Genomic DNA, 26,526 nt, shown 5'->3' on the forward strand with positions numbered 1-26,526 from the left:
GTTTTCTTTTGATTCAATGGACCACAACAGAAGCTTCACCAAAAAGAAAAAAAAAAAAAGGCTACAACCAACTTTTCTTTTATTTCATTTTATTTTGGTCATTTTGTGGGGTGCTGTATTTTGCCTTTGTAAAACTCACACAATACTAATGAGAAGAACACCAAGATCAAAATTTCTCTTCACTTTTAAAAATTTTGCTTCTTGCTTTGTTTTCCATTTCCACTATACTGATAACATCCCGAGAACAAAAATCCATGCAACGTGGGAGAAATAACTTGGCAAAATATAATGCCCATTTTTTAAAAATTTATGTTCACAGTACATTAAGCTTGGGCGCTACTACAAATAGTGTTGCCTGCTTCTGATGCTGAGGGTTTTTTATCTCCTTCCCTGCAGAGAATAGAAACGACGACGTCTCAGGAGATAACTTCCAGTGACATGAAGCAAGCAGTTCAGCCGGATCAGGATACAGTGCAGAAGGTTGTACAGGAGACTGTAGTTGTCAAGGAGAGACATGGGATGGAGGTGCATGCAGGCGGGGATCCTGCTAAAGTGGCCGGACTTACGCTGGATGCCCAGGCTGAGGCAGCGTCGGCGGTGGCTGCCGGCGTGAAAGGGAAGGAGGGCTCTGCTGGGACTGAGGGGGCCAAGGAGGAAAAAAGGGAGGAGGCTGGGAAAGCCCTAACCAAACAGGAAGGAGTCGCTGCCGCTGCTTCGTGTGAGCAGGCGGAGGAGCACAGAACAACAGTCCAACTTTCAGAGTCTTTGGAAAGAAAACCTCATTTTGAGGTAACTTGTTGTTAAATTGGTCATGTCTGTGCTGAATTGTGAATGTAGGCTAATAGTAGGCTAAGTTAATTCCTGTCATTGAAAGTAAAGTGTGCTCAGCTTGTATGATTGTACTTTTACAGAAAGCAGGTTTTTTCTCCTCTTATTTCCTCCTTGCATGTCACCTGCAAGGCTTGCTGCTGGTTTCCATCATTAGCAAAATGCCATGCATGTTTTACTTGTAACTGCTTTTCATGTTGCAGAGAAATACCAAATTTCATGGCATTTTATGCAACAGATAACAAGATCAGCTGGCATTCTGTTTGGGAAAGTCCATCGATGTTGGCAAAGTTCACATGTTCCCAAAGACAGGAAACAGATTGCTTTTTCCATGCTTGATGCAATTATAAATAAATGTTCTGTGTCTTAAACAGACAAGGTTCCTTATCTTAGCCCCATTAGTAGAATTGCAAGAGCTGTTTTGTGCAGGGTTTTTTCCCCAGAGATAAAAAGGCTAAGCCTGGACAGAATTCATTCTCTTGTCATTCTAAGAAAATGTAGAATCACAGATTCTCAGAACAGTTCAGGCTGGAAGGACCCTCTGGAGGTCATCTGCTGCAGTCCTCTGATCAGACAGAGCCATCCAGAGTGAATTGCTGCTCAAGACTATGTCCAGAGAGCTTCTTCTGAGTATCTTCAAGGAAGAACATTCCACAATATCCTTGGGAAACCTGTGCCAGTGTTCAGTCACTCTTACAGTGAAAAAGTGTTTCCTGATGTTCTCAGGGAACCTCCTGATTTTCAAGTTGTGACCATTGCCTCTTGTAGCATTTAGAGCATTTTGGACTTTGTTTTTGTAAATGTTGCCAGCATTATATACGTGACTGTACCACTGTAATTAAGAGAATTTTATCTTTTTTTTTTTTTAATGCAGAACATTTTTTAGCTATTCTTTCTTTGCACCAAACAAAAAAAAAATATTCTGAGAAATCCATAACCTCTGCTAAATGTTCCAATTCTTTCTTTTTTTGTTCATGCAGTCACCAGTTGTGAAGACTGAGACTATAAGTTTCAGCAGTATTCCGGCTGGTGGGGAAACCCTTGAAATTTCAACAAAGGAAGTGCCAGTAGTCCATACAGAAACAAAAACCATTACATATGAGTCTTCTCAGGTAAGAAATTCTGCAAAAGACATGCTCTAATTTAATGTTCCTTTAAGGAACCCATTTCTTCACCCATCTTTAAGTGTATGCTTTAGAGTGAACTTTTCTAAGTTGTTCAAGTATTAAATATTAGTATGAGGAGGATGTACATAAGAATAACTTACCTGAGGGTCACTCTCACGTCCTGGTGTAGGGCCTTTCCAGAACATTGATGAAACTGCAGATTTAAAAGTTCATCTTCTCATCTGTGCTTCCAGAGGGGAAGGACAGCCTCCAGATACACAGAGAAATACTCACATTTGGTTGCCCTAACAGCAGTTTTTCCATACCATAAGATAGTCACTTTATGAAGAACAGTAGAAATAGTGAAGTTTAACAGTCCAGTTCTCTATTCCCTGTGCCCAGGATCATTTTTTTGGTGACTGCTTTTCTCTTCTGGTTTCTAGGTGGATTGTGGTGCTGACTCTGAACCAGGTGTATTGATGAGTGCACAAACGATCACATCTGAAACCACCAGCACTACAACTACTACACATATCACCAAAGTGAGTCCTCAGAAAACAGGGAGCTCCTTTTTCACCAGGGTGTATGCTATCTTAGCTTTGGTTCTATGATTTATTTCAGAAAGGGAACACATTCTGATACTCTCTTGATAAACTGTTGTAAATTTACCATAAATACTTGTCTTTATTCACCTGTCTTTGGCTATGCTGAGATTGATTAACACATCATCCAATGACTTGACATGAATCCTAACCCCTTAAGGTATGTCTATGCAAGCACAAAACCTTGCTGTACAGAAACACTCGATTTAGCTGCAAATGCTACCTGGAACTGGAAAGAGTATAACCATATTGGCATATTCCTGGAAGGAGCAACTTGTCTGAACATGAGGCTCCATTGACATGACTATGCCTTTCAGCCCTGAGATTAGCACTGCATGGTGTTGAAAGCACATAGTGAATCCATATCCTGTAGCCATAACAGGACATTCAGTCAGCTCCAACACCTTGGCTCTCTTTCTGGGTGGTACCCTGAGGAACTTGCCCACAGCCAGACCAAAAGTTCATCTGCACAGACAAACCATGCTTTGTCTTCCAGATTCTAAGGTAGCATTTAAATAACAGTTCCTCCCTAAATAGAAATTCTCTTAGTCTTGTAACAGCTCTCCTACCAATATTCACTGAGTACAGGATTTCATCTTTCTGCAGTGAAGTTCCCTCATTAGTAGATGAGCCATACAAAGGCCATGCCACCCCGTATGCCATTCTGAAGCATGCAGTTGGACTTAAATAGGTCTGAATATGGGGCTGTCTGTACTCTCATTCTGTTTTTCATGGGAAAAGTTTGGCATTTTTGACACACAAACAGCTCTTTTGATGCATGTGCAGATTAACTCAAACTATAAAATTACCTGTCTTGGAAGGACATCTGGAGGTCATTAGTCCATTCAGAGCCTTCAGGCCAACTCCAGAGCTGCTCACTTGCAGTCCAGGTTGTCCCCTCTTTGAGCTGTTTTGGTCCAGGCATGAGAGGGTTCCTGCACTGATCATTCTGGGGATGAGTAGCAGCACTCTAAAGTGAGTTACTGACATGCATTTTCATCCCTCCCATCTAGACTGTGAAAGGAGGCATCTCAGAGACAAGAATTGAAAAACGGATAGTCATCACAGGAGATGCAGATATTGATCATGATCAGGTAAAAGCTACAAACTGCTAAAAAGGCTGCCCTGAAGACTGCAAAAGAGAACATTTCTAAACATTGCTTTGACAGATATTATCCATACTGGCATGCCTTATATTAAACTGGAATAGTAGTTAAATCAGTGATGGTATATTTCATATTTTAATCATTTTCCTCATTTGTAAATTGTGTAATATGTCATGAATCTCTCCACCTTGCTATTGATCATGCATGTTCCACCTCCTTTTTGTTTCTGCCCTTCTGTGGTTTCCTTGGGATAGGCGCTGGCTCAGGCAATTAAAGAAGCCAAAGAGCAGCACCCTGACATGTCAGTGACCAAAGTAGTGGTACATAAAGAGACAGAAATCACACCAGAAGATGGGGAGGATTGACCACAGGTAAGAGGACCAGATGATTTTCCTAGGCATTTACTGGGCTGGCATGTTGCAGATGTTGTTCTCCTACCATATTTCACCTTTAACTCTTCACTTTCTCTCACTGGCATTTTCAAATTGCTGGTTATCAGTTCTGATATTTGAAAGTAAACCACATTCAGCTCTAGACATCTGTCTTCATTAAACAGTGCCAGCTGGAGAAAGAGAAACTACTCATTTGCTTTCGTTGGCTCTCTGAAAAGTCCTCATTGTCCATGCTTTGTTATAGTCTAATTTTCTACTTCTGAAGTCATAAAAAATCTGTTGTCCGCTTTTGTGTCATTTAAGAACAAAAACAATTTGTTCTTAAAGGTGTGCATTTTTGTTTAAAAATGCCAAGGGAAAAAACCTACAGCTGCTTTTTAAATGTCTTGTGCAGATATGTTGAAAGTTATGCTTCAATTCCTGACTTGCAAAGATATGGTCCAACTTGCTTTTAAACGCAGTGAATTAGTTTGTCGGTATTTGGGTGTCTTGGCTTTCTTGTACTTGAAAGAACATTTAATGTTTTAAAGCAGCATTGTTTATCAGGATGAGATGATAATGCAGCTTTCCTTGCGTCTAGCTTTTCCTCAGCAAAGGCATGCTCCCCAGTAGTGGCTGGCTAAACAGACGCCTCAATATTTCTATATTTATTCTGTGTGCAGAAACATGTCATGCATACTAACCTGCTACGCAAAAGCTCTTAATGCCAGCACCATTGCACAAATTGCTTTGAATGCTGTATGCAGAAGGGGAAGAAAAAGCTGCTTGTCAGATTTGTTGAATCGATAGCAGCATTTTATTCTTAAAACAATATGTATTCCCTAGCACTTGGTGTAAGTAACAGAGTATAATGCACAGCACCTTTTGAAGCTCTTTGGCTCTCCTGCTTTTGGATATACAGACCCTAAAGAAAACTGAATTTCAGTGTCAGTTATTTATTTGGAAGATGGAACCAGTCACTAAGGAGTGAGTAGCTGTGATTCTTGTGGTATTCTGCTAATTGTTTCAGAGACAGCTCAATGTGGCTTGCTTAAAAGTCTATTGATGTCACTAATTTTTTCCATTGGCGTCAGTGGACTTTGGATTTGGTCCAAGTTGCTTATAGTGGGATATGCCATTTTCAAACAGCTTTTCTTGTATGAACAAATTGACAGAATCTCTTTTGCAAGAGTGTAGTTGCTTTGAATAATTAACTCAGTTCTCTTTTCTGCAGGAATAACCTAGAATGCATATGAATCCAGACATGCATACCAGTAGGAATACGAGAACCTATACGGAGTCTCAGTTCCTGACTTGTATCTGACTATGGAAAATTTCAGTACAGAAGAATTGATCTTGACCGTTAATAAAGAAACTGGCAGAGATACCTTCCCATAGAAAGCAATCTGAATCAGCAGCAGTTAAACAATATTGCATGAAGCAACAATAAAATTACAGAAAAGCAGCATTTTTAATTTTCTTAAAATGTCTAAGTTTTCAGCTTTACCTGCACGTTCATAAACAATATAAACAGTGATCTCATGTAACACATAAACAGTTCATGCCTTTCACAGTTTCTGAAAGTCTAAACAAATTAAAATTTGTTAGGTGGCAAGCCTTTTGTTTACGGATATTGTAAATGAAGATTACCCCGAAAATGCTAGAAGCTGTATAGGTACTGTGTATAATGTTTTACCACACATTAGATGTGCCAATAACACAGTTTATTCAGTAAACAACTTGAATCTTATATTTGTTTCATCTGGTTTTATTACTGCCCGATAAACGATGATGAATCTTTACTCTTATCAAAACATATAAATGCTTACAAAGTGTGCTTTGTATACCTGACTGAATACCTTATGAGGTAGTAATGATTTTAGTATATTAACTTTAATGATTTTTGTCAGCATTGTTCAGAGTCAGCTTCCAGTCACCCTTCACAGATCCTAACCTTGTAAATTATATGTAGTTATTTTGGAGAAAAAAAAAATCTGTATTTTACTTAGTTTGCAGCTTTAGAAAATTATTAATCTGAAATAACCGTGATGGTTTTCTATTGATTTCCCTTTTGTTCTCAGAGGAAAAAAAAAATCTGTTTGAGAATCTGGTCAGCATTTACTATCTAGTTCTGAGTCAAGCCTTAACCTGTACAGAACGTCCACTGAAAACTCTCTAGTGTCCAGCTCTAATACCCACGGAAGGGATAGCATCCATTACACTGTCAGCTGCATCACAACACATGGTGAATGTATGTTTCTGCATAGTGAAATAAAAGTGGTAAATGCATCTCAAATCGTATTGTTCTGTGTCTAAAAGCACCTAGTGGTCTTTAGTATTCAAAACATCAAAATGTTATGTTTGTAAGACACCAGAGGTTTCACTCATGTGCACAGTAGATGTGTTTTGTTTTCAGTGGCTGACACTGCACTGTGCAGACAGTGGGAGTTAGCAGAGAATCCAAAGGGGTGACAGTGTTCACCTTTGGGCATACGATGTTTGCAAAGGAAAAGGACTGTTTGGTTCCTTCTGTTTTCTCTGGTTGTGTAACATTTCACCGAAGCTAAATGAAGAATTTTGTTGTTGCTTAGAAAGTAAAGGCCAGTAGCGCTTGATCCAGATCCACTCTCTTTTTTGTACTTTGGCTCTGAAACATGGATAAAATTCTCTTTAAAGCAGTATTACTTATTGGTTCCTTTCTTTTTTTTTGCTCCTTTGCCACATCTCACTGACACTTCCCTGGTAGTTTAAGAGAAATTTGTAAGGATCGGTTCACCCTTCAATCTGTATTTCCTCGCAGGATTGAAAGGCAATGGGTACAAGCAGACTTTTCAGGACATAAAGGGCCAAATTTGCCCTTCATTGTTTACACGGGGCTCCCTCCCATTGAAGTCAATGGATTTGCCTTCAGTGGAGAGCAGGATTTGACCCAGTGACTTGTTAATAAATGTTTATTTTCATAATTTAGAAAGAAAAATAGTATATATAGAGAGAATAACCTGTAGATAATAATTAAAAGTAATATCCCAAGGCTTTTAAAGCTTTGCCCTTAGTCTCCAAAACATCTTCCTTCCACCAGCCATTCTTCATGCCTTTAAATCTGGAGTGCTAACGATGTTACCCCTCCCTGCCCCCCCGTCATTGTTACCTCTCTCCTAATGACCGAACAAAGCTGAAGGTCAGTTGTGATCTTTGATGGCCCTCTCCTCCTCCTCCTCCTAGCCCAAGACCATCTCTGTTCTCATGCCCCTGAGTGACAGTAGGCTCAGCTCTCTGGTGCTGCTGGTGCCCAGCGGCAGTCGGGGCTGGAGGAGGTCCTCACCCCGTCCTGGCCGGTGGCACACCAGGTCCTCGCTACTGCATCAGGAGTTTAAAAATAGACTCTGAAGCCATACCGATCCTCCTTCAGGTGCCCCTCATGTTGTCAGCTAGGAAACAGCATTGTATTACCTCAGAGAGACACGAGGCCATCGCACAGCCTTCTCTCCAGAGTTAGCATTATATTTTAGCATGGCTTGAAGAGATTGTACTCTGGTGATCCTTCACAGTATGTACGCTGTCTAAAGATATTGCATTGTAGGAAGTTAGTCTCCTTGGAAAGGACACTCACCACTAAGATACCGCCTAAGCGCATATAAACTATGAGGAGATGAGAGTGGACAGGCAAGGACATCTCAGTGCCACTGTTGGTAGTAGACCCTTGTTTGGGGGATGGTTCCTGGAAGTTATAGCTTTGGTTTTTGTTAGAAACTGTTTCTTGGGTTGTCTGCCTAATGCTGTGCCACATGAAATAAAGAGCACCTGCCTGTTTCTACCAACCATCTTTTGTCTCTGTCTCTTCTCATTTGTTGTTGGTCTTTGTCTGGCTTCTCAACATAAACCAGCCTGGAAAACAAACCATCAGTGTGTTACTTGTGGGCAGCATTGCCAACACAGACACCAGCAGGGGAGGCAGTCTTACTTACTTACAACTGGAATCCCAGCTTCAATCCTGAGAGAACTGACTACTCTGAGCCTTTATGGTAAGGGCTTTGCACACCAGGCAAGAATGGGCATAGCCAGTGACCACAGCAATAGTGACCATTACACATACAGAAAGAGTGAATACATCTCACTAACAATTAGCCTTTTTAAGGCTAATTGGAAGTCCTTAATATTTATGCCCCTGAAGTTTTTCAAGGGTGTCTCATCACAAATGGCAAATAATGGTGTTTCTGTGCTCAAGCAAATTTAAAAAACATTTAATGAGCTTCTAAATCCATATACTAGATCAAAAGAAGGATTTAACAGCTTAGACTTATTTCTTCCCAGAGCAGATTTAGGCAGTTGGTGAGATTATGTGCTTCATCTGTACAACAATTTGTATCTGCAAAAATGATAGCTCCTGATAAATAGTTCTTCATGGCATATAAATTGGACATTGAGTCAAGGTTTCAGTTCGGCAGTCACACTGGCAAGTCTTGCTGCAGGTTTCTTTCCTTACACCAGAACAGTTCTGTCAGTTCAGATCAGAAAACCCATTTACAAGTTTCAGATTTACATCTTCACAGGAATTAAGGACGAGTTAAAGAAATACATTCCCCTTTTTTATACCAGAGCAATAATGGTCGAGATTCTTCAGAACCAGAAATCAAATCATTATTTTTAATAATGTTTCCTGTTGAGGGTTTGTGACATGCCTGAGGCAATGCTGAGATCTCCTGCAGTCCTATATGGTGGTTTGAGGTACTGTGGATGGACTATGGCTGGACAAGTGAAACACTAACTGAGAAACACTAACTCAATTTCTTATATTATTTTTAAAGAAAGAAAAATAAGCACTTTTCTTAGATCTATAGATCCCAAAGGCCATATCAATCTTACACCGCCAATAATGGGTTTCTGTGTCTTTTGTCACTAATTTTGTGCTACATCAGCAAAGTCTGCCTGTGGTTGCTCCAGTGCCTCAGAGCAACACAAAACACCAGCCTTCATACTTAAAATGACTATTATTTATGCATCTTGTAGTTCCATTTCAAGGATTTACATATAGACAAACAATGGGGCATCTTGTTAGTTTTTCTATAAAAATATTTTCCATATTCACTAACTGTAACCAGATTATTCCATTACCTTGGAATAATGTTAGCCCCTGTTCAGACTGTACCTTAGTCTGGTTTATGCCTTTTGTTTCCACCTCCACCATTTTTTCTGGCTCCTATTCAACATCAGTCTTGCTCCTCAGCTGGAACTAATGGTTCCTGTAAGGGCTTCTGGAGCAGAATTTCAAAAATCCTTGTTTAAAGGGAAACCAATGTGCTCAAATTACACAAAAAAAGTCAGTCAACTTTCTTCCATTATCTCATGTTCCCAAATTCAGCTATAACCTCCATAAATCAGTGACCTCACCCTTGCAGCTGAAATGACCATCACTCACTGTAAGTAGAATTAATGGCCTGTCTTTGAGCATGACCACAGTGACATAAAAGGGAAAAGAAAAATGAGAAGGAGTTCTGACACTGGAAATTGTTTTCCTTTTTAAATACATTCGATTTTATCTCTACAGTCTACCAGCTCTACTTTCTCCAGTACAAAACTTAAATTACAAACCTTTTATTCTTGGGTGGGGTGGGGTTTTTTTTGTCCAGAGTTGGCTAGGAATTTCTTTTCCATTTTCTAGAAGTATCTTTGCTGTCTGATGTGGTGAGGTGTACCATGACTCTAAACTTCTGTGTGTAACCAAAGCTTGGGCAATGTCAGCTAACAGGAGCTGCAAAAAAGCAGATCCCAGAACATGTGCAGCTTTCAAGCTGCCTGAATTACAGCTCAGAGGGTGTATTTGCACACAAGCCTTGCCTTACAGTGCACAGGTAAAGTACTGGACATGTGTTATTGGGTGGATGATCCTGGGTGGCTATAGTGTAAAATATACAATATTAGACAAAGCACATTAAAGGGCTCGGGGAAGGGTGTATCATAAATTGTACAAAAATGCAAAGAAACAAATTAAAGCAATATATCTGAGTATACAAAGTAAATAATTAAGAACTTTCAAAGCCTTTTCCAGTAGGACATGTCCAGCTAATATGATGTTTCCTTAAATCAAGGGTGATTCTAGCCCAGATGTCATTTCTCAGTGGATTTAGGAGGCAATTTCTCAGACATCCTGGTTTTCTGGCCAAACAGTTGATGCATTTGGCATATGAAGGCTTCTAAAGGCATTTATATTCCTGCACTCCAATCTCCAATCAATATTCAACTTAGATAGATGTGAATCATTTTATATAGCCACAGAGGTGGTGACAATTTAACCACTCATGTTTAGAGCTCCTAAATCCTAAGCTACTGGACTAACACACCCACACATTTTCACAGAACATTATTTGTTCTGAGAATATTTTGATGAATTCATCCTTGAATATCCATTAAACAATATATTTTTTTTGTTTCTTTCTATTTAAAAGGCCATCAGGTGATTGACATGTAACAAGATTTTTTTTCCTGCAATCAGATGAGATGTCAGTACGGCTACTTTTTGGCATATCATTCTATAAAAAGGGAACAACAAACCACTGTAACATGTGGCCTGATATCACAGAAGTAAAAGACTGACTTGAATACCTGTGTGATATGGTTCTTGTAATGAGGACACATCTGCTTACTCTGGGAAGACAGCCTGCAATAGTTATCCCACCACTTCCCAGTTATTTTAAAATCTTTTGTCTCTTCTTGCTTACTTTCATATTCTCCAACTTGATCCACCTGTGTTTGGTCTGTCAGGCTTCTCTCTGCATCTTTTCTGCTTCCAACTTTTCTCCCAGCTTTTAAGCAAACTGTATCTGATGCTTCTCTTTTTATCAATTTTGCTGTTGCTTCTTATCACACCTATCAACCTTCTTTAAAGTCTTGCTAATTCTCCTGCAATCTTCCCAAGTCATCCATAACCACTTCAATTCCTACAATGATGATACACCCAGTCCTTAAATGCATATTTCTTTGCTTTCATATCTCTCTATAAATTTCAGTCTTGGTTCATTCTTCTCATCCCTGGTGTCTTTCCCATGAGTGATTTTATCAAGCAGCACTCTCTGATTTTTTTTTTATAGCCACTTTCTCCCTCTTCAACCTTCCTATGATCTCTTTCAACATTTGCTCATTTTTGCTCACATTGACACTTGGACCTTTCATGTTTTCTGGTCCATTAGCTTTGATGAGTTGTCATCTGCTTTCAGACCTTTCAAACCCCATCCCTACTTTCTCTGCTCCTCTTTCTGACCTGTCACTGAAAAGCATGCATGATGGAAATGCTGTAGAATATGTAGAAAATATTCTTTTCTCTAACAATAATAAACTACACTCTTGTATTTAAATAAATCCCACCCCCAAGTAAGGCAATCTATGTGCTGCCTGTTGCTTCTACTTCTTTCTGCATGGGCTCCTGCCCATACCTTCCAAGGAGAGCATAATTAACATGCAGAATCAACAAGCAGAATGACTATTACCAGCCTATCTACTTCCTCTTCACTCTCAACTTGCCCTTTTCACAGCCATAGAAGTATTTTGTCTACTTCAACTCCTGACAGCCTCAACACATCCTCATGATTGCATCTCAAGGGATCTTTCTCCTCACAGTGTGTCATGTTTGTTACCACAATTTTACTTCCTAAATTTTTAGTTCCTCTGATGGTAAAAATGTCTGCTTTGGTCCCCCCAGGTCTCAATATCACATCTAGATTCACGTTGTCAACATTATCCAGAACTGCTCTCTCCCTCTCTGGAGGCCAACCTGTTTTCCCCCACAAGAGATAGCACAGCAGCTCTTCTCCAGGCTCAGGCTCAGAACCAGTATTTTTCTGTTGTCCCCCATGACTTGCCCTCTCTCTAGACACATTCCACACTTTTCTGTCTCAATCCTGTCCTCCTCTGTGCTCACTTAAGTCCTTCTGACTCTCTATCAACTCTTTTAGCAAAGGCCCTCCTTGTTTCACTCCACTTTTCTGTGGAAATCTTTGGAGCTTGTGGCATGCATCCAGTCTTCCTTTACACTGCCTTGCTGTGATCTTGTCCAGGAATGTGGATTCAGCCAGCCCATATTTCTAACTTATTGAAAGGGTTAGTATTGCTTCTCTTCAAGCAATTTGTGTATATTTACAGCTGCAGCACTGTTTAGTAGAAACAGCTCTGTCATGTCTGTTACCACATTAGAACTTCTGTGTAAAGGCAAAATGGACATCCCCCCTGGAAATGTGATATTTGTTAGTGTATGAGAATAAAGGGGTAACATCATTGCTATGTTGATAAATAAACTGTTCTGGAATAAACCACCAGTTTTATTCCCACTGATAAAAATGCCCGTGACCAAATGGGTGTCTTCACTTGGGCCCGGCATTGGAGTCTGAACTGGAGCTGGATTCTACCTGATCTGCTCAGAGCAAAGGCTGAGGAATGGGACTGTTTCCTCCCATTATAGTACACATGACCCTTACATAAACCTTGGGAAGTCAGTGAAATCTTCTGATCCACACAAGCCAGGCTGCTGTGACACAGGCTGAGCAAGCCAGGTATCAGCTCACTGATTTCATGCATTGGCACATTTGTACTGAAATGGTGCATCAACACCAGTGCATTTAATGCTGCAGGAGGAAGATGGCATAGCAGAAGAGAGGCAGGCAAAGCACAGGCTCTGCCATAGCCTTGTGGGTGACAGAAACCTTGGCTGAAACCCTGCAGGTTCCATCTGCGTTGTGAAGTACATAAATCACCCCAGCAATCAAAGCTAATGGATACTGAGACAACAGTACGGCCAATTGGCTACCTACCCAAATTTTATCATTATACATCCTTGTTTTTCCAGAAATACATGTACAGTGTGGGAAGCTGATTCCAGTTTCTCCAGTGAAGTATGTCAATCTGCTATTGACAATTAACCCTGCAGTGTCAAGGAAGCCATCTGGGTCTGTGGCAGGCAAAATCCCAGTGCTCTAGTGATTTGGAACAAGGGGTTTTTTTGTCAAAAGAAAACTAATTTGGCCAAAACTAAAAACCTGCTTTCACAGTGATGTGAAAAGATCCCACCAACAGCCTTTTCAAAATGCCATTAAAAGCATCAGTATCGTTGACCTGTTATGGTGGCAAAATTATTTCCTTCACTTTGTATGATGGAACTTATTTTTGAGCCTGGGGAAGATGATATGACTGAAAGACAAGGTAACTGGTAATAGTTCAGGATCAAGAAAGCTGCATCTTATGCCCAAGTCTCAGTAAAAAAAACTTTGCTATCATGTCAAACTCTATAATGTGTCTATGCTTTAATCTTGTACTTCTTTAAGGCAAAAACAACCGTGGCAAAGGGGAAGAAAAATCTTGTGGCTACTCATATATGAACAATCATGTGGAAGAAAGAAAACCTCCAGGTATGGGCAAGTAAAATAAGGGAGTAGTGTTGCAGCAGATGGTGATACAGAACAACCAATAGCTATGTGGGTTTTGTAGAATTCTTGGGGTTTTTTCTTTAGGAAAATGAGGTAAGGCAGACAATGCTAATGCAGAACTTTTGTAGAGGTAACAAAACCAATTTGTTTAAGTGACGCTTGGTAAAAAAATAAATCAGACAAAATGTACCACAGGTGTAACAAAAAGTTCAGATATACAAGACAACACATCTCTTCTGTTAGCATGTATCCTGTAAATTGTACTCTTAGTCATAAATTACTACCATTGCTGATTCCAAAAGGAGTAAAAATAATGATGGGCTAATGTCCATCCACCATCTGAAACAGGAATATTTCACCTTTACATGCTATTAGTTGAAGACCTTGATGAAGAGAGATAAGAACAGAAAAGGCCATCCCCATAATGTTGCTAAATTCCACAGCACGTCCTCAGGTTATATAATACTAAACTGTATCTCTAATCATGTCTTTAGATACCAACAGCTGCATTGTTATTTGATGATATTTTTAATGTGTGCCAGGGAATAACTAGGGAATAGAGTCTATATCCAATGCCTGCACAGTTGCTGTGCTGATGGCTCAGCCATGAGCAAAAATTTCAAGGGATTTCATTATGCAGTAATATTTGCATTTGTATTTTCCCCCTCATAAAGAGGCATGAAACTAAAAATTGTGTGAACAAGATTGAAGTATTTCAACACTAAACCAGTAATACTTCTTCACCTACATGAAACTATGCAAAGCAGCTATTGCTGAGACTCCCAAGTGATCTGATTTCAGCTGTACATAATTTGATAATGATGTTCACCTTAAATTATCTGCTTGGTCAAAGTAGCCTTGTGTGCTCAGCTACTCTGGCAAATAGATTTTTTATAAGTCAATTAGTAAAGCTTTTGTCAATTTGATGCACGCTGTGTTGGCACCAACAATTAAAACTCACCTACCTCTTGCACTGTTTTGCTGCTGGAGAGAAATAATGATCTTTTGAGACAACAGTAGTATCTAAGACCTGCTAATAGAGATGTCTCTGCATCCATTTCTCTCCCAGAGGAAGAAAAAATAAGTGAAGACAGCAGAATTTCCCTCTTGATTCTCTTGGGAATACACTGATGGATAGAAATCATTATCCCATGCAGGCTTTGCTTCTGACAGGGCAAGCCATTGTCCTCAGAAAATGTGGTATTTGAGAGTACTGAGAGCACTGGATCTGATATTGTCTTTTGGATCTAGTGGTGCCTTTTCTAGCAGGTTTTCAGCAGTCTCCTGGCCAGCCTTTTCTGCCTAGGTACGCTGTAACTAATCTAGAACTGCACAGGGGAGAAACCTGCCTCTCCTGGTTCTGCTTCCTATATCCCTCCCAGGTGTTCTGCAGTGTTTCTCACTGTTATGCATTATGGACCCCTTGGCTCTCATCCTTCTTCTAACAAAGCCTTCAGCTTCATCTCAGTCATTTTCTCTGGGATGAAATCACAGCCACACTTCCTGCTGAGCTTTACTGTCATCTTCCTGGTACAAAAACCCAGCAACACAAGTTTCAAGACCTGAAGATCTGACCTTACCAAGTCTTTTGTATTCAGCCTACAAACACAATATCCCTACTACCTTGATGACAGAAATTTTCATAGGCATCCATATCCATATCCATGTAAGGTGGCAGAGAAACTTCCCTCATGCCAACTCACTTGTCAGCCGACACCTGTGGCCTGCTCAGAGCCTGCTATGTTTGGCAGTCAGGGCTAGGATCTTTCCAAATTATCAATACCCATGTTCTGGGTCCCAGTCCCTTTTCTGGATGTGACTGAGTATTAATCTTTCTGTTAGCAGAACAGAAATGCATAAAAAAGCTACCTAAAAAGAAGTTCAAGCCTATAAAATATAACACCCTCCTCTACTATTTTCTGTTTTTATTTTTATCAAATGATAGCTGCAAAATATCTATATCTATTTTTCAACAATTATTCCTTAAAAATTCATAGTTCTTTATACCCTGCTGCTGTGGCTGATGAGCAGAAGTTCACAAATGCAACATATGTTAATGTTATTGCCATCAGAAAACCATTTTTAGTCTGTATTCAATATATCCTATTGGAAATATTAAGGTATAATTAATCTCATCGCTGGTGCAGAATAAGTTGAATATTTCCTTCAATATCCTTAATAGGAACTTCTTCCAGACTGAGCTCAGTCATTTGATGTGCAGAAACAGGCATCCCTCTCAAATTCATGTGAAGGTGACTTCAACAGTAAGAAGCATGTGCCTAGCTCCAACACAGCAAAGGTGAAAAGAAGATCAGTACCTTTCCTCAGACAGTTTGTATTTTTGCTTCACTGGGAAGGACATGCCCATCCACTTCACAACAGTGATCTGCTGTCATTCAGAGATAGCTTCCTCCACATGTCCATTTTGTGTGTTATGCTGGTCATCAGCATGGCTTGTCAAGATCTTGCTTTTGCAGGTGATAGGACAACCCAAACATTGACAGCAATTCCTTTACTTCTCTTTTCTCTTTATGTTTGAAATAAAATTATCAGGTAGTTCTCAGATCAGCCTCAGCAAATGACAGGGAAACCTGTCATTTTGATTTGATATTATTTTCTGTATCTTTGTTCCAATGCAAGTACAAGTGAATTAAGCATGGCAGTGGCAGTGGGAAGGCACAGCTTCCAACATATGAGAGGAAATCTCACTGGGAGACTTTGTCTCAAGACATGGAAATGTGTAATGTGAGAATTAAAGTATGCATATTCCTTTCTACAGTGCATATTCCTTTCTATGGTGCCAGTCAGGGAAAGAGTTGTGACAGACCTAGAAGGAAATAAAGCATCTGCCTATATCACACAGGTAAAAATAAATATTTGTCTCTAAAAAGAGATTAAATGTGGAAAAGAAGGTCTGTGTATCCCAAGGTCTAGGAGTCAACCTGAACAGATGTAACCCTAAAAGAAGGCTAGAGCAAACAACAGATCTCTGGCAGATTTACCAGGTTGTACTGAAAGCAGGAGAAGTAATTTGGAACAGAAAATTTACTATATGTTTGCAGTCTAACAACCAAATTTGTGAACAGTACTTGCTAGATATGTTACTTTTGTTAGTACAAGATCTGCAGTCTAACTTGAAGCCAGATGAGAAAAGAGAAAGGAATTCTGCTGTGGCAGGTTTTGTTGTGGCAGCAAACAGAACTCTGCAAGGTCTTCCCATTTCTATATAAAACCTTCTGGGATTTTAGTAAACTTTATACAGAACATATACATTCCACTGTTAGCAGGAACTCAAACTATCTCTTAAAGCCCTCTTGCCCTTTAAAACTGTATATCTTTAAATGTTGCAGGAAACTGTGTGTATTATTTCTCTGAAGTATGATCTTGCCTCAGAATTTTACTTCAGAAGATGAATATTCCTTCAAACAGGATTTTTCCACCCAGTATCTGGCAATAAAATCACTAGCAATCAGAGCAAATCCTAGAACTACAATATCAGAGCAGCCTCATAATTACAGCAATGAAAATCAAGGCCTATGAATATGACAGATCTTTCAGGGCCCAAGCTGGTGAGGTTCATTTTACCATATGAATGTAAGTCATGAGGCAAATATACCTTAACTTCGTTATTTTTTTTTCTTCCATGGGAAACTGTAAATACACAATCTAGAAGCTCCTGACCACACCTCTAGGTTTAAGCCAGTGTATTGAACCCAGGTTGTATTGAACACAGGTTGTATACCTGGCATGATCTTTGCTGACTTATTTCACACTGACACACTGCAAAAAGACAGGAACTAATAACAATTAGTTTCATCATCAGTAGAGTATATAGTTTGTTTTACTAAACTATCTTGAACCTCTGCTCATGGTCCACAGCTTCATTTTGCAAGATAGAGAACTCATACAGAACAAGAATGTGGATTCTTCCACTAAACAGCTTACAGGCAATGCAAGAGAGGACTGCTTAGAGACACCTAGGGGAATAGAAAGCTTGTCTACTATAAAGAGTTTTAAAAGGGGAACTTTTAAGTAGGACATGAAAAACACTTTATTCATGTTTATAGAGAATTTCCAGAACAAACTCAAAATAGTCCCACAATGGCTGAGAGAAAACCTAAGGTAAACTAAGAAATTAGGATGAAATGTTTGATGACTGGACTAGTGACAGGACATGATTGTGGGGGCCAGTGAGGCAAGAAACTATACTGTACCAAGGTAGAATGGAGCCAAAGATCACAGGGGATTTTATTCAGGGAAGACACAAACTCAGTAATTGTGCCTGTAGGGAGTTTTTAGATAAACTTATAAGGATGAGGAAATGGGCAGATATAATCATCCATCAACAAGGAGGTCACTGACATCTGAGCATGAGGGACCTTGAGAAGAGGAGAAAGACATTCAACAGACAACAGTAAGTCAAAATTAAGGCAATCCTCTATAGGTCCACATACCAGGTATCCAGGAGATAATAGAAGGGTCAGGTGAGATTGAGTGCTCTTAAAGTCAGAGTGGGTGAGAGTATTTGAAAGTAAGAAGACTAGAAAGTAAAAGCTGTCCCATCCTCTCTCTGGACATTCTGCACTAGTGATCTTGAGAGGGAAAAGGCACCCAAATTTTTCTTGTGTTGCTGCTTATGTAAAACTTCTGTGAGCAACATATTGTATGTTCAGGAAAAGCAAAGTAATTAGCTGAGCAGAATTCATGGCTAAATTGCTCCTGCAAAACGAGCAAGCAAAAAGTTTTAACAGTGTGTTAGAGGACTACAACAGAATATTGCTGAATCAAAGCAGCCTGCAATGCCTAAGGCTGTTATGACATATTTATCCTCTGTATTGACAATACATAATCCTGTGGCTCTTTAACTGTCACAGCAAGACATGCAAGCATATATAATACTGTTAACACTTAGTGTGGTGGGCTAATAGACAACATACCAATCCAAAGCTCTAACAGATGCTCTGACTTGTGCAGTGCATGAAATACTTAAATATTATGATCATTAGCAGCCTCTTCTTGAGTATCACATGCAGTCTTGGGCACTACAATATGAAAAAGACATAAAGCTATCAGAGAGCATCCAAAGGAGTGCCAGGAAACTGGTAAGGATATCCAGGGGAAGCCTTATGAGGCAGAAGTCACTTGATTTGTTCAGTCTGGGCAAGAGGAGACTGAGGGGAGACCTCACTGCAATTACAACATCTCACAAGGGAAAGCAGAGGGACAGGATCTTCACCCCAAGCGTGATTGAAGCAACAGCTTCCCAGGGAAGCAGTCATAGCACCGAGCCTGACAGTGTTCAAAAACCATTGGGACAATGCTCTCAGGCACAGGGTGTAATTCTTGGGGTGGTCCTGTGCAGGGCCAGGAGCTGGACTTGGGTGATGTCTCTGGATCCCTTTCAATGCAAGATATTCTGTGATTCTAACAGTCGGTGTGTGATTAACCTACCAAGCTGTATGCGCTTAAGCTAGTAAATTCACTTTTGAAATATCTTTTTAATAAACAGCTACACCTGAGCTTTTAAAGCTAGAGGGCTAACAAAGGCTATCTCAGGTTCTTCTGAAACACGATGGCAATTATGTTTGCAAAAGAAAATCCCTGAGAACTGTACAGCACTTATATTTGGTGATCTTAAAACAAACAAAAAAAATTCCTGCTATTTTTCTCTAAATTTGGATTTGGACAGAGTTATAACACAGCTAAGTGCAGATTTATGTGTTACAGTATCTCCTGAGAAGCATTTGCCCTCCCAGGTACAAAAGACACCACATGGGTTAAAAGTGAAATGATTTCTGGAATATTTTTGTGGATGTCATATACATGTGGATGTCATGTCTAAACAGAGGGGCTTCTGCTACTGAAATGAATGACATCTACAGAATCTATGTCAATATAAGAGGTGAAGTTTATAGATGCTGTCATATCACTCTCACTCCTGCTGTGTTTCAGTCTGTTTGAAAGACACCTCTGAAATCAGGGCTTGCACTGTTAAGGTCCCAATTGTATGCCCTAAGAAATTTCTAGTGCATGCTAGGACTGGTTTCACAGGCACTGATGGGAGAAATTCACAGTATGGTGTCATGTCAGTCAGAAAAAATGGCCACTTTCTCTTGTAGGGGTGTATTTGAAGCAAGAGTTATCCTAGCACTTTGATTTGCTTAAATGTGTATGGAAACTTACTTGTCATTTTAACAGCTGTGAAAGCTGGTAAGTGCATGCACCTAAAACTGACAAAAAGAACTTGGGCTTACTTCTATTAATAACAATGCACCTTATTAACACAGGAGAAAGCCTGGAAAATGCTGCAGTTACAAAATATCTCTAGCTTAAAATGTGCACAAATAATCCCAATTATCATTTCAGTGAGTGCTACCATGATGGACAGCACTGGCCAGCATGTGGAAATTTGTGTTTTGACTATGGTAAGCTCAGAGAATGAGATTCAATACGCAATAGTGGTGTACCACACACTTGCTTTATTTGCACATATCTCCACCCAACAGGTAGGAACATCCACAATGGCTAGTTGCATTTTATTTATGGAGTGATGACAATTGAGATGAAAAAGTCTGTGAAGGGACAGAATCTATTTTAAAGCACTCTAGGCTTTCCACCTGGCACCCACCATTAAAGGATGATCCAGACTGGCTACATTACTTTCTGTAAATTGGACTACTTGGCAGACAGTAGGCAGAGCCAGCATGTTAATCTTATGACAATTGTTCTCTTTCCTCTCCATCCCTATCCCATTTGTCTTATCTTACATACAGATACTGGGACCAAGGAGAGACTGTAAGAATTGTTCCTGAACTGTGCATGTCTATTATGCAAGGTTTTTGAGAAGTTGCTGTATCTTCATTGGTATTACAGTTGGATGGTCAGTGACTTAGTTGTGAAACTCTTCTAGGGTTTTCCAAGAAGAGATTCTTATTTTGGCATATGTTTCTCTTCCACATTTATGAGACCAGCTGACTGCTTTCATATCAAAATAAAACATGAAGGCAGACTGCAGAATATAGAAAGCAGAAATGGTTGTTTAGCCATCCACCTTGAATTCTGTGAATAAATACAGACAGAATGGTAAATGCAGGTTAGTTAAGTCGCATGAATAACATAATCAGTTTGCAAATTCTGCTGCATGTATACTATAAATGATTAATGTAACTCTATTTTAAAGCACATAACTCGATTTCATAGCACATTTCAAGCAAAAAGACTTCTTGTATTACCACCACAGGCTGTAGTTGTATCACTCACAGTTTTGGCTGAGATGTCAGTGGGCATTTAAGTCCCCAGTATGTATGAGGTAAAGCAGATTGAGTAATGTTTGGGATGAGCATAAGGCATGATTGTTATTAATCTCTTCATACTGAGACTGAGCAATGTTCACTTGCTCCAAGTAATTTGGCAGTCACAGCTGCTGGAAATATTTATATGTGCTCTGTGAAAAAGACTCTAACAGACTGTAGTTATAAAGCATAAATTGTTCAAACCAGGCAAATGTAACTTCTACTTATTTCCATGGGACTAATAATTCACACAAGCCTGTAATTTATTGCCAGTTATGCTTCCTGTACTTCCTGCAACTTTTACTGCAAAGTATTGAAGCACAGACCTGAACGTGGTTGAAAAGTCCATGTGCAGTTGAATTCAGTTTGAAAAACACACACACACACAATACTGGGTACTCAAGCAGAGGGAAGAATCTTGCTCAAACAAGCTGGTAAGAATAGCCTGTTTTGGCAGAAATTTTGACAATCCTGTGGCTGAACAATGAAGGCCAAGTCCAACTGTACATCATTGCACTAGGAGCAGCAGCACACCACAGCCATTTTAGGTTACCATTTTAGTGTGCAGTAGCTATAGCCCATGGATTTTTTCCAATTTTCCAACCACTTTTATACAGACTCTTTGTATAAAAGAACTGGAACTGGAAAATCCAGAGGTTTCCTGCCTCAGTCAGAAGCACTTATCAGTACCATATCTTCTTGCTGCAGCAGGCAAACTGAAAATTAGTTTGCTATACCTGTTGCACTATATTTTTTATGTTCTAGTCCTTCCATTTCTTATTTTATTAACTGTGTTTACCCATCTTCCTAAGGACATACTTTATCCCTGGGGACCTTGTACATTAGTTGCATGCATTTAACCCATTATCTCAGAAGCCAAGGGCAGATTATTTTCCCATAGTTAAACATCACAAGCTACAGTGTACTGGGTTATTTGTAAGCTACCATCTGCAATGGTAGCAAAGTCAACCTACACCTATTAGGGTGCCCTGAAACACCACTAAGAGTGCTGTGTTTAAAGTCAACATGGAAACACAGGTAGATCTGAGCTTCAGACAGACAAATTATTATGTTTTTTGACACTAGACTTCATAGGAAACTAGATGAAAAAAGAAATTTGTGGAGTATGCTCTGGTAATACCAGACTTTTAAATAAAACAAAGCAACACAAAACAGCCAATGACAACAACAACAAAAATAACCCCAAACAACACCAAAAACCAAGCAACCAAACACAACAACAACAACAAATCTCCAAATCTTAGTCCCTTTGCTTGGAATACTCTATTCTGGTAATTCCTTGTCTGAATTGACACAAAGGATGCAGCCCTATAAAGGCAAAATGAACTGTTGTATATGTCATTGTGTTTGGGCACCTGTCATATCTGTCACCATGGTTCCTACTGACAGCAGAGGAAAGTGTTTTGGTAGCCACTACATATCATTTTCTTAGAGCTGCATATGTTATTTTGTAGTCCAGTAAATACTGAGGACTCTTCCAAACCTCTGGAAGATGCTGAGTAGACAAGGAACAATAGAAGGAGGAGAAAAGGGAAGAGCTGCTTACATTGTGTTGAGTTAGTATTTCCAGCAGATCATTGCTTTGATATACTTATCTTTAGATTTCTTAGCAATTTATAAAACTGTGGCAAGGAGATTTGTCTGAGATTGCACAACAGATGTATGTGATCATGGTTTAAATCTATTATCCTTAACAGACACCTCGTTTTCTTTTGGATATGTTTTTGAATTCTAAGTCATAGCCTTTAATTTATATGCATTTGGGAGATTATTTAAAGGCAAATGGCTGGTATGTACAAAGTAAGTGACTGGCAACTATTTTCCCTTACCTCTCCTACCTACAGTTTTCAGTTAATTTGACTGTAATTTCTGATATTATGTAAAGCTTTTTCATGTGTTTCTGAGACGATGAAAATCATTCTTATGTACAGTTTATACACTTGCATACCAGTAAAGATTTCTCTGTAGCCACCATATCCCATAACCAATAGTTAAAATTCCTTTATATTGAAATATCATGAGGTCCAAAAATGATAACATTTCTTTTGGGCAAACAATTAGCTACATGATATAAAGATGAAGCTTACACTAATAAGGAACATGGAAGAAGATCCAGACTAGTTGACAGGGGATTGCTTTTGTTTTAAACAGTAAAACTAATAGGTTTCAGTATAACCATTGTCTTTATTCCATAGCATTCACACTGTGTAGCACATGAGGATACAAGTAGCCTCAATACATTAAAGTAATAAATTAAATATTGCTTTTGCAGAATCCAGTCCTAAGAAAGCAGACAAGGCAGTAATAATACTTATACTAATTCTAATACAGGATTTTCATTTTTCTAAACTCCCATTAAACTAAATGGAGAGCCAGGGTTTTTTTCATCTTCTAAGAAATGAAACCGATGATTTACAGTAATAGCTTTGGATTTATCAGAAAATAAATTCTGTTGCATCTGAAGAGACCTAGGATGTGTTCAGTCCTATCTTTAACACTGCTTCACAGTGTCTCACATGGAAATCAATGGGAGCCATTCCAGGTACCTTTGTGGATGTTATCTCTGAACACTATAGCATTTGAAATGAGAGAAGCACACTTTAAAAAAAATCCCTAAATGCAGTCTTACATTTTTCTTTCATACTCTAACATACAACTTTTTAATGTTCTTGAGACTACTAGGAGACAAAGGTAGGCAACATTATAATTTAAAATCCCATTTCCCCTCTCCCTTAAAAATGCACTTACACTTCTACTTTAATTTGGTAAATTTATTTCCCAAATTCTTTGTACAGAGCCATAGAGAGAGATATTTTTCAATGCTTTTAAAAGATTATTTCATAGCTCAACCTAAATTTTATAATTTTTTTCTGTATATGAAGTGATGTGTTCAAAAGTAAATGTTAGTCAATGAGCCAGTATTATCTATGCATTGTATTTTAAATTATGGGTCCACATCTGTTTCCCTAATGAGGGGCAATATTCTTGCTGACTATGAGGAGAATGAGCTCAAGCAAATTTCTAGGCAGCAATTTTTCCCACCTTCATTCCTTTTCCTAACAGGCCTATGGTAGTCTCAAGATATTTGTATGCACCTCAGGTAATACACATAAATATGAGAAATAAAATCCTCCCTGCAAAAATCCATTGTATTCTGCAACTGGGCAGTGACCAATGTCCTGTATCTGCATTTATGAACAGAATAATTGTTCTTAATATGCAGGATCATGACATCTCCATAACTGTGCTGCCTTTCAGAACAGGCATTTTGATGGCCTAATGGGGTATCCTCTCTCCTTGAAGACTATGTATTTCCATTAACTTGACATTGACTCAAAATGCTTTTCATTCCACCAGTCCTTTATACAATTATTTGTTCACTGCACTACTTGCTTAGGGCTGACCCACATAAAAGGGGAAGGAGCTGTTTCTATAGATCAAGCAAAAGAATAGTCTGATTTCTAGAAATTTAGGATTAGAGCTTTGGTAATCTGAGTGACTGAGCAGTTAAGACTGCATCATAATGCAAATACACAGAGGATCACAGTGAAGATTACTAAAGTAACCTTAATTCTTCCTTCTTTATCCATGGAGTGCTTAACTTCAAAGCACATTCTTTTAATGCAGTCTTTTGGCAGTTGCAGTATTTCACAGACTGGCAAGCCAAAAAGAACACTATAACCACCTAATTTGACAGCCTATGTAAAACAGGACATAATGTGACTTGCTGCTGTTACTTTGAGCCAATTAACTAGGGTGTGACAAAGCATAACTTTGAAAGGCATCCATTTTTTCACTTGAGGATTTTGAGAGATGAAGAATCCATTCGTTTTCTCGCTGGTTTATTCCAACAGTTAATCATTCCCTCTGTTTAGAAATAAAGTATGCATCATTGCTTATCTGAATGGTTTCATGGTCACAGCTTCCAGCTTCAGACAATTCAAGTCTTTGGACTAAAGATCCCTTTATTTGCTCAGTATTTTCTCTCCATAAAGTGTTTTAATCTCTGTAATCAATTCATCCTAGTGCATACTTGTTGAGGAAGCTAAACAACTAGTAGTTCTGAAGTCTCTCACTCTAAAATACTTCCTACAGCCGTCCAAATAATTTTGAAACCTTTTCTTTTTTCATCCTCTTCAGAACATGGGAACCAGAAATGTGCTGTGTTTCAACAGGAGATGAAAGACTGAAACCCATCACAAGTCCAAACCAAAACCATGCACACCTGCCCCAGCTTACCCAGATATATCTAAATATTTATATACCTATATATCTATACCTGTACCTATTCGTTTTCTTGGACAAAAGTTATGCAGCCTTTTTGGGACAGGTACAGACCTATTAGATTTATAAGACTAATTCTATTTTATAACATCTGTTACATTCTGCAAAACATTAAATTAAAAAGAAAAATTACACAACAGCAAGGCTTGCTGCCACAAGCAGTAGAAGAAAAGCAGACAGCAAGGGGAACACTTTGCCACCTGCCACTGTTCTAAGGTTGGGATCCTTTGTAGGAACACTGGTCCTTCATCCAAGGATGTTCAGACAATCCTCAGCCAGGGGGATCCTGCTAGTGCTGTTGCCTTTACCAGATCTGTGTCAGTCCAACCTTAGATTTCACCTTCCTACTTCTGGTTTATTTTCTGCATTTGAGGCTGCTAGACAAGATTCCACCTTCTGCAGCACTCCTACAACCATGTGGCAAAAAACATCAGCAAAAAGTGATATCTAAAACAATCTTATCGCTACTACAAATGAGTCATATCTCAGAGCTGCCTAAAGGCAATGTGTAAAGCTTGTTCTTTGGAAAGGAAAAGGTTATAAGCAAGAGCAAGCATCTGAAGAACTTCAGTTTCTCTTTCTGTGTTTGCTACTCCTGTATGTATTCCTGCCATTAGAAGGAAGATGGTTTAAATAACTGACATTACAGAAAAAATTAATTCCTCCTCCTAGACAGCTATTACCACCTTTAATATTAAAAGTCACTTCAGGGAAGAGAAATGGACACCAGAGAAATGGACACCAGGTCGTGTGTTTGTCCATGGAATTGAAAAGCCAAACCTTAGTTCCTTAATTTTGTGTGACATCAGGATGACTCTTTCAGCTTTCTAGGCTGATTTATTCCATTAAAATTAATCAAACACTTCTTCCATTATCTATTTTTTTTTAATTCTTGAATGGGTTATAATTAATTATATTTAATTGTTTCAACTGTGCACAAAAGGGGTTTTTTGCTTCTAACTGGAGTACAGTTAAGCTCAAATGATTTTCTGTGGTTATGGTGGGTTTGGGGTTTTTTAGTGATGTGTTCCTGCAGCAATCTTTAATGACTTAGCTGTTTGATGAGATCACTTCTGAGAGATCACTACTTTCATTATCATAAAATTGTTTTCATGCTTTCTGCAAATATTCAGATTCAATAGTGAGATTGAAAATGCAGTTGTTAACAGTATGAAATCTTTCTGATCTCCTTGGAGAAAGGTGCTGAAAAAGGCTTAAAATGTACAAACTAAAATAGCAGAAGTGCTCTCCATTCTAAAACTCACACATTTAAAAGGTGAAAGTCTGTGGTCATTAGCAAATGTGCAGCAAACCCGATAGGCTGCACATAAACCGTCACACATAAAGCCACAGAGCTTGTTCACTGCAACGAAACTTTCCATCTCTCTTTACAGATATCAATGCCAAAATATGCTCAACTGCTTGGGAAAATGTCAGCAGATAAGTGCCTGCAATGAACTAGTGAAGCAAGCAGCTGTACCACCCAGAAGCAGGCAAAGCTGTCTT

General features: G+C 39.0%; 1 protein-coding gene across 24 annotated transcripts in view; it reads left to right on the forward strand.

Annotated features, from left to right (window-relative positions):
• The window catches only part of EPB41L3 (erythrocyte membrane protein band 4.1 like 3), a 97,160-nt gene extending 89,326 nt beyond the window's left edge, over positions 1-7,834 (forward strand). For 23 of the 24 annotated variants that reach the window (XM_077184359.1, XM_077184436.1, XM_077184393.1 and 20 more), the window contains 6 exons: positions 397-789; positions 1,809-1,940; positions 2,378-2,476; positions 3,550-3,630; positions 3,897-4,013; positions 5,248-7,834. In XM_077184359.1, the coding sequence (XP_077040474.1) occupies positions 397-789; positions 1,809-1,940; positions 2,378-2,476; positions 3,550-3,630; positions 3,897-4,007 (816 nt within the window). In that variant the 3' untranslated portion in view covers positions 4,008-4,013; positions 5,248-7,834. Of the gene's footprint in view, positions 1-396; positions 790-1,808; positions 1,941-2,377; positions 2,477-3,549; positions 3,631-3,896; positions 4,014-4,859; positions 5,063-5,247 lie in introns of those variants that run through there. The other variant, XM_077184378.1, reaches the window with a different exon arrangement.
• Positions 7,835-26,526: the final 18,692 nt, after the last annotated feature.

This window comes from Agelaius phoeniceus, chromosome 1 (assembly GCF_051311805.1).
Source record: "Agelaius phoeniceus isolate bAgePho1 chromosome 1, bAgePho1.hap1, whole genome shotgun sequence".
Taxonomy (NCBI): domain Eukaryota; kingdom Metazoa; phylum Chordata; class Aves; order Passeriformes; family Icteridae; genus Agelaius; species Agelaius phoeniceus.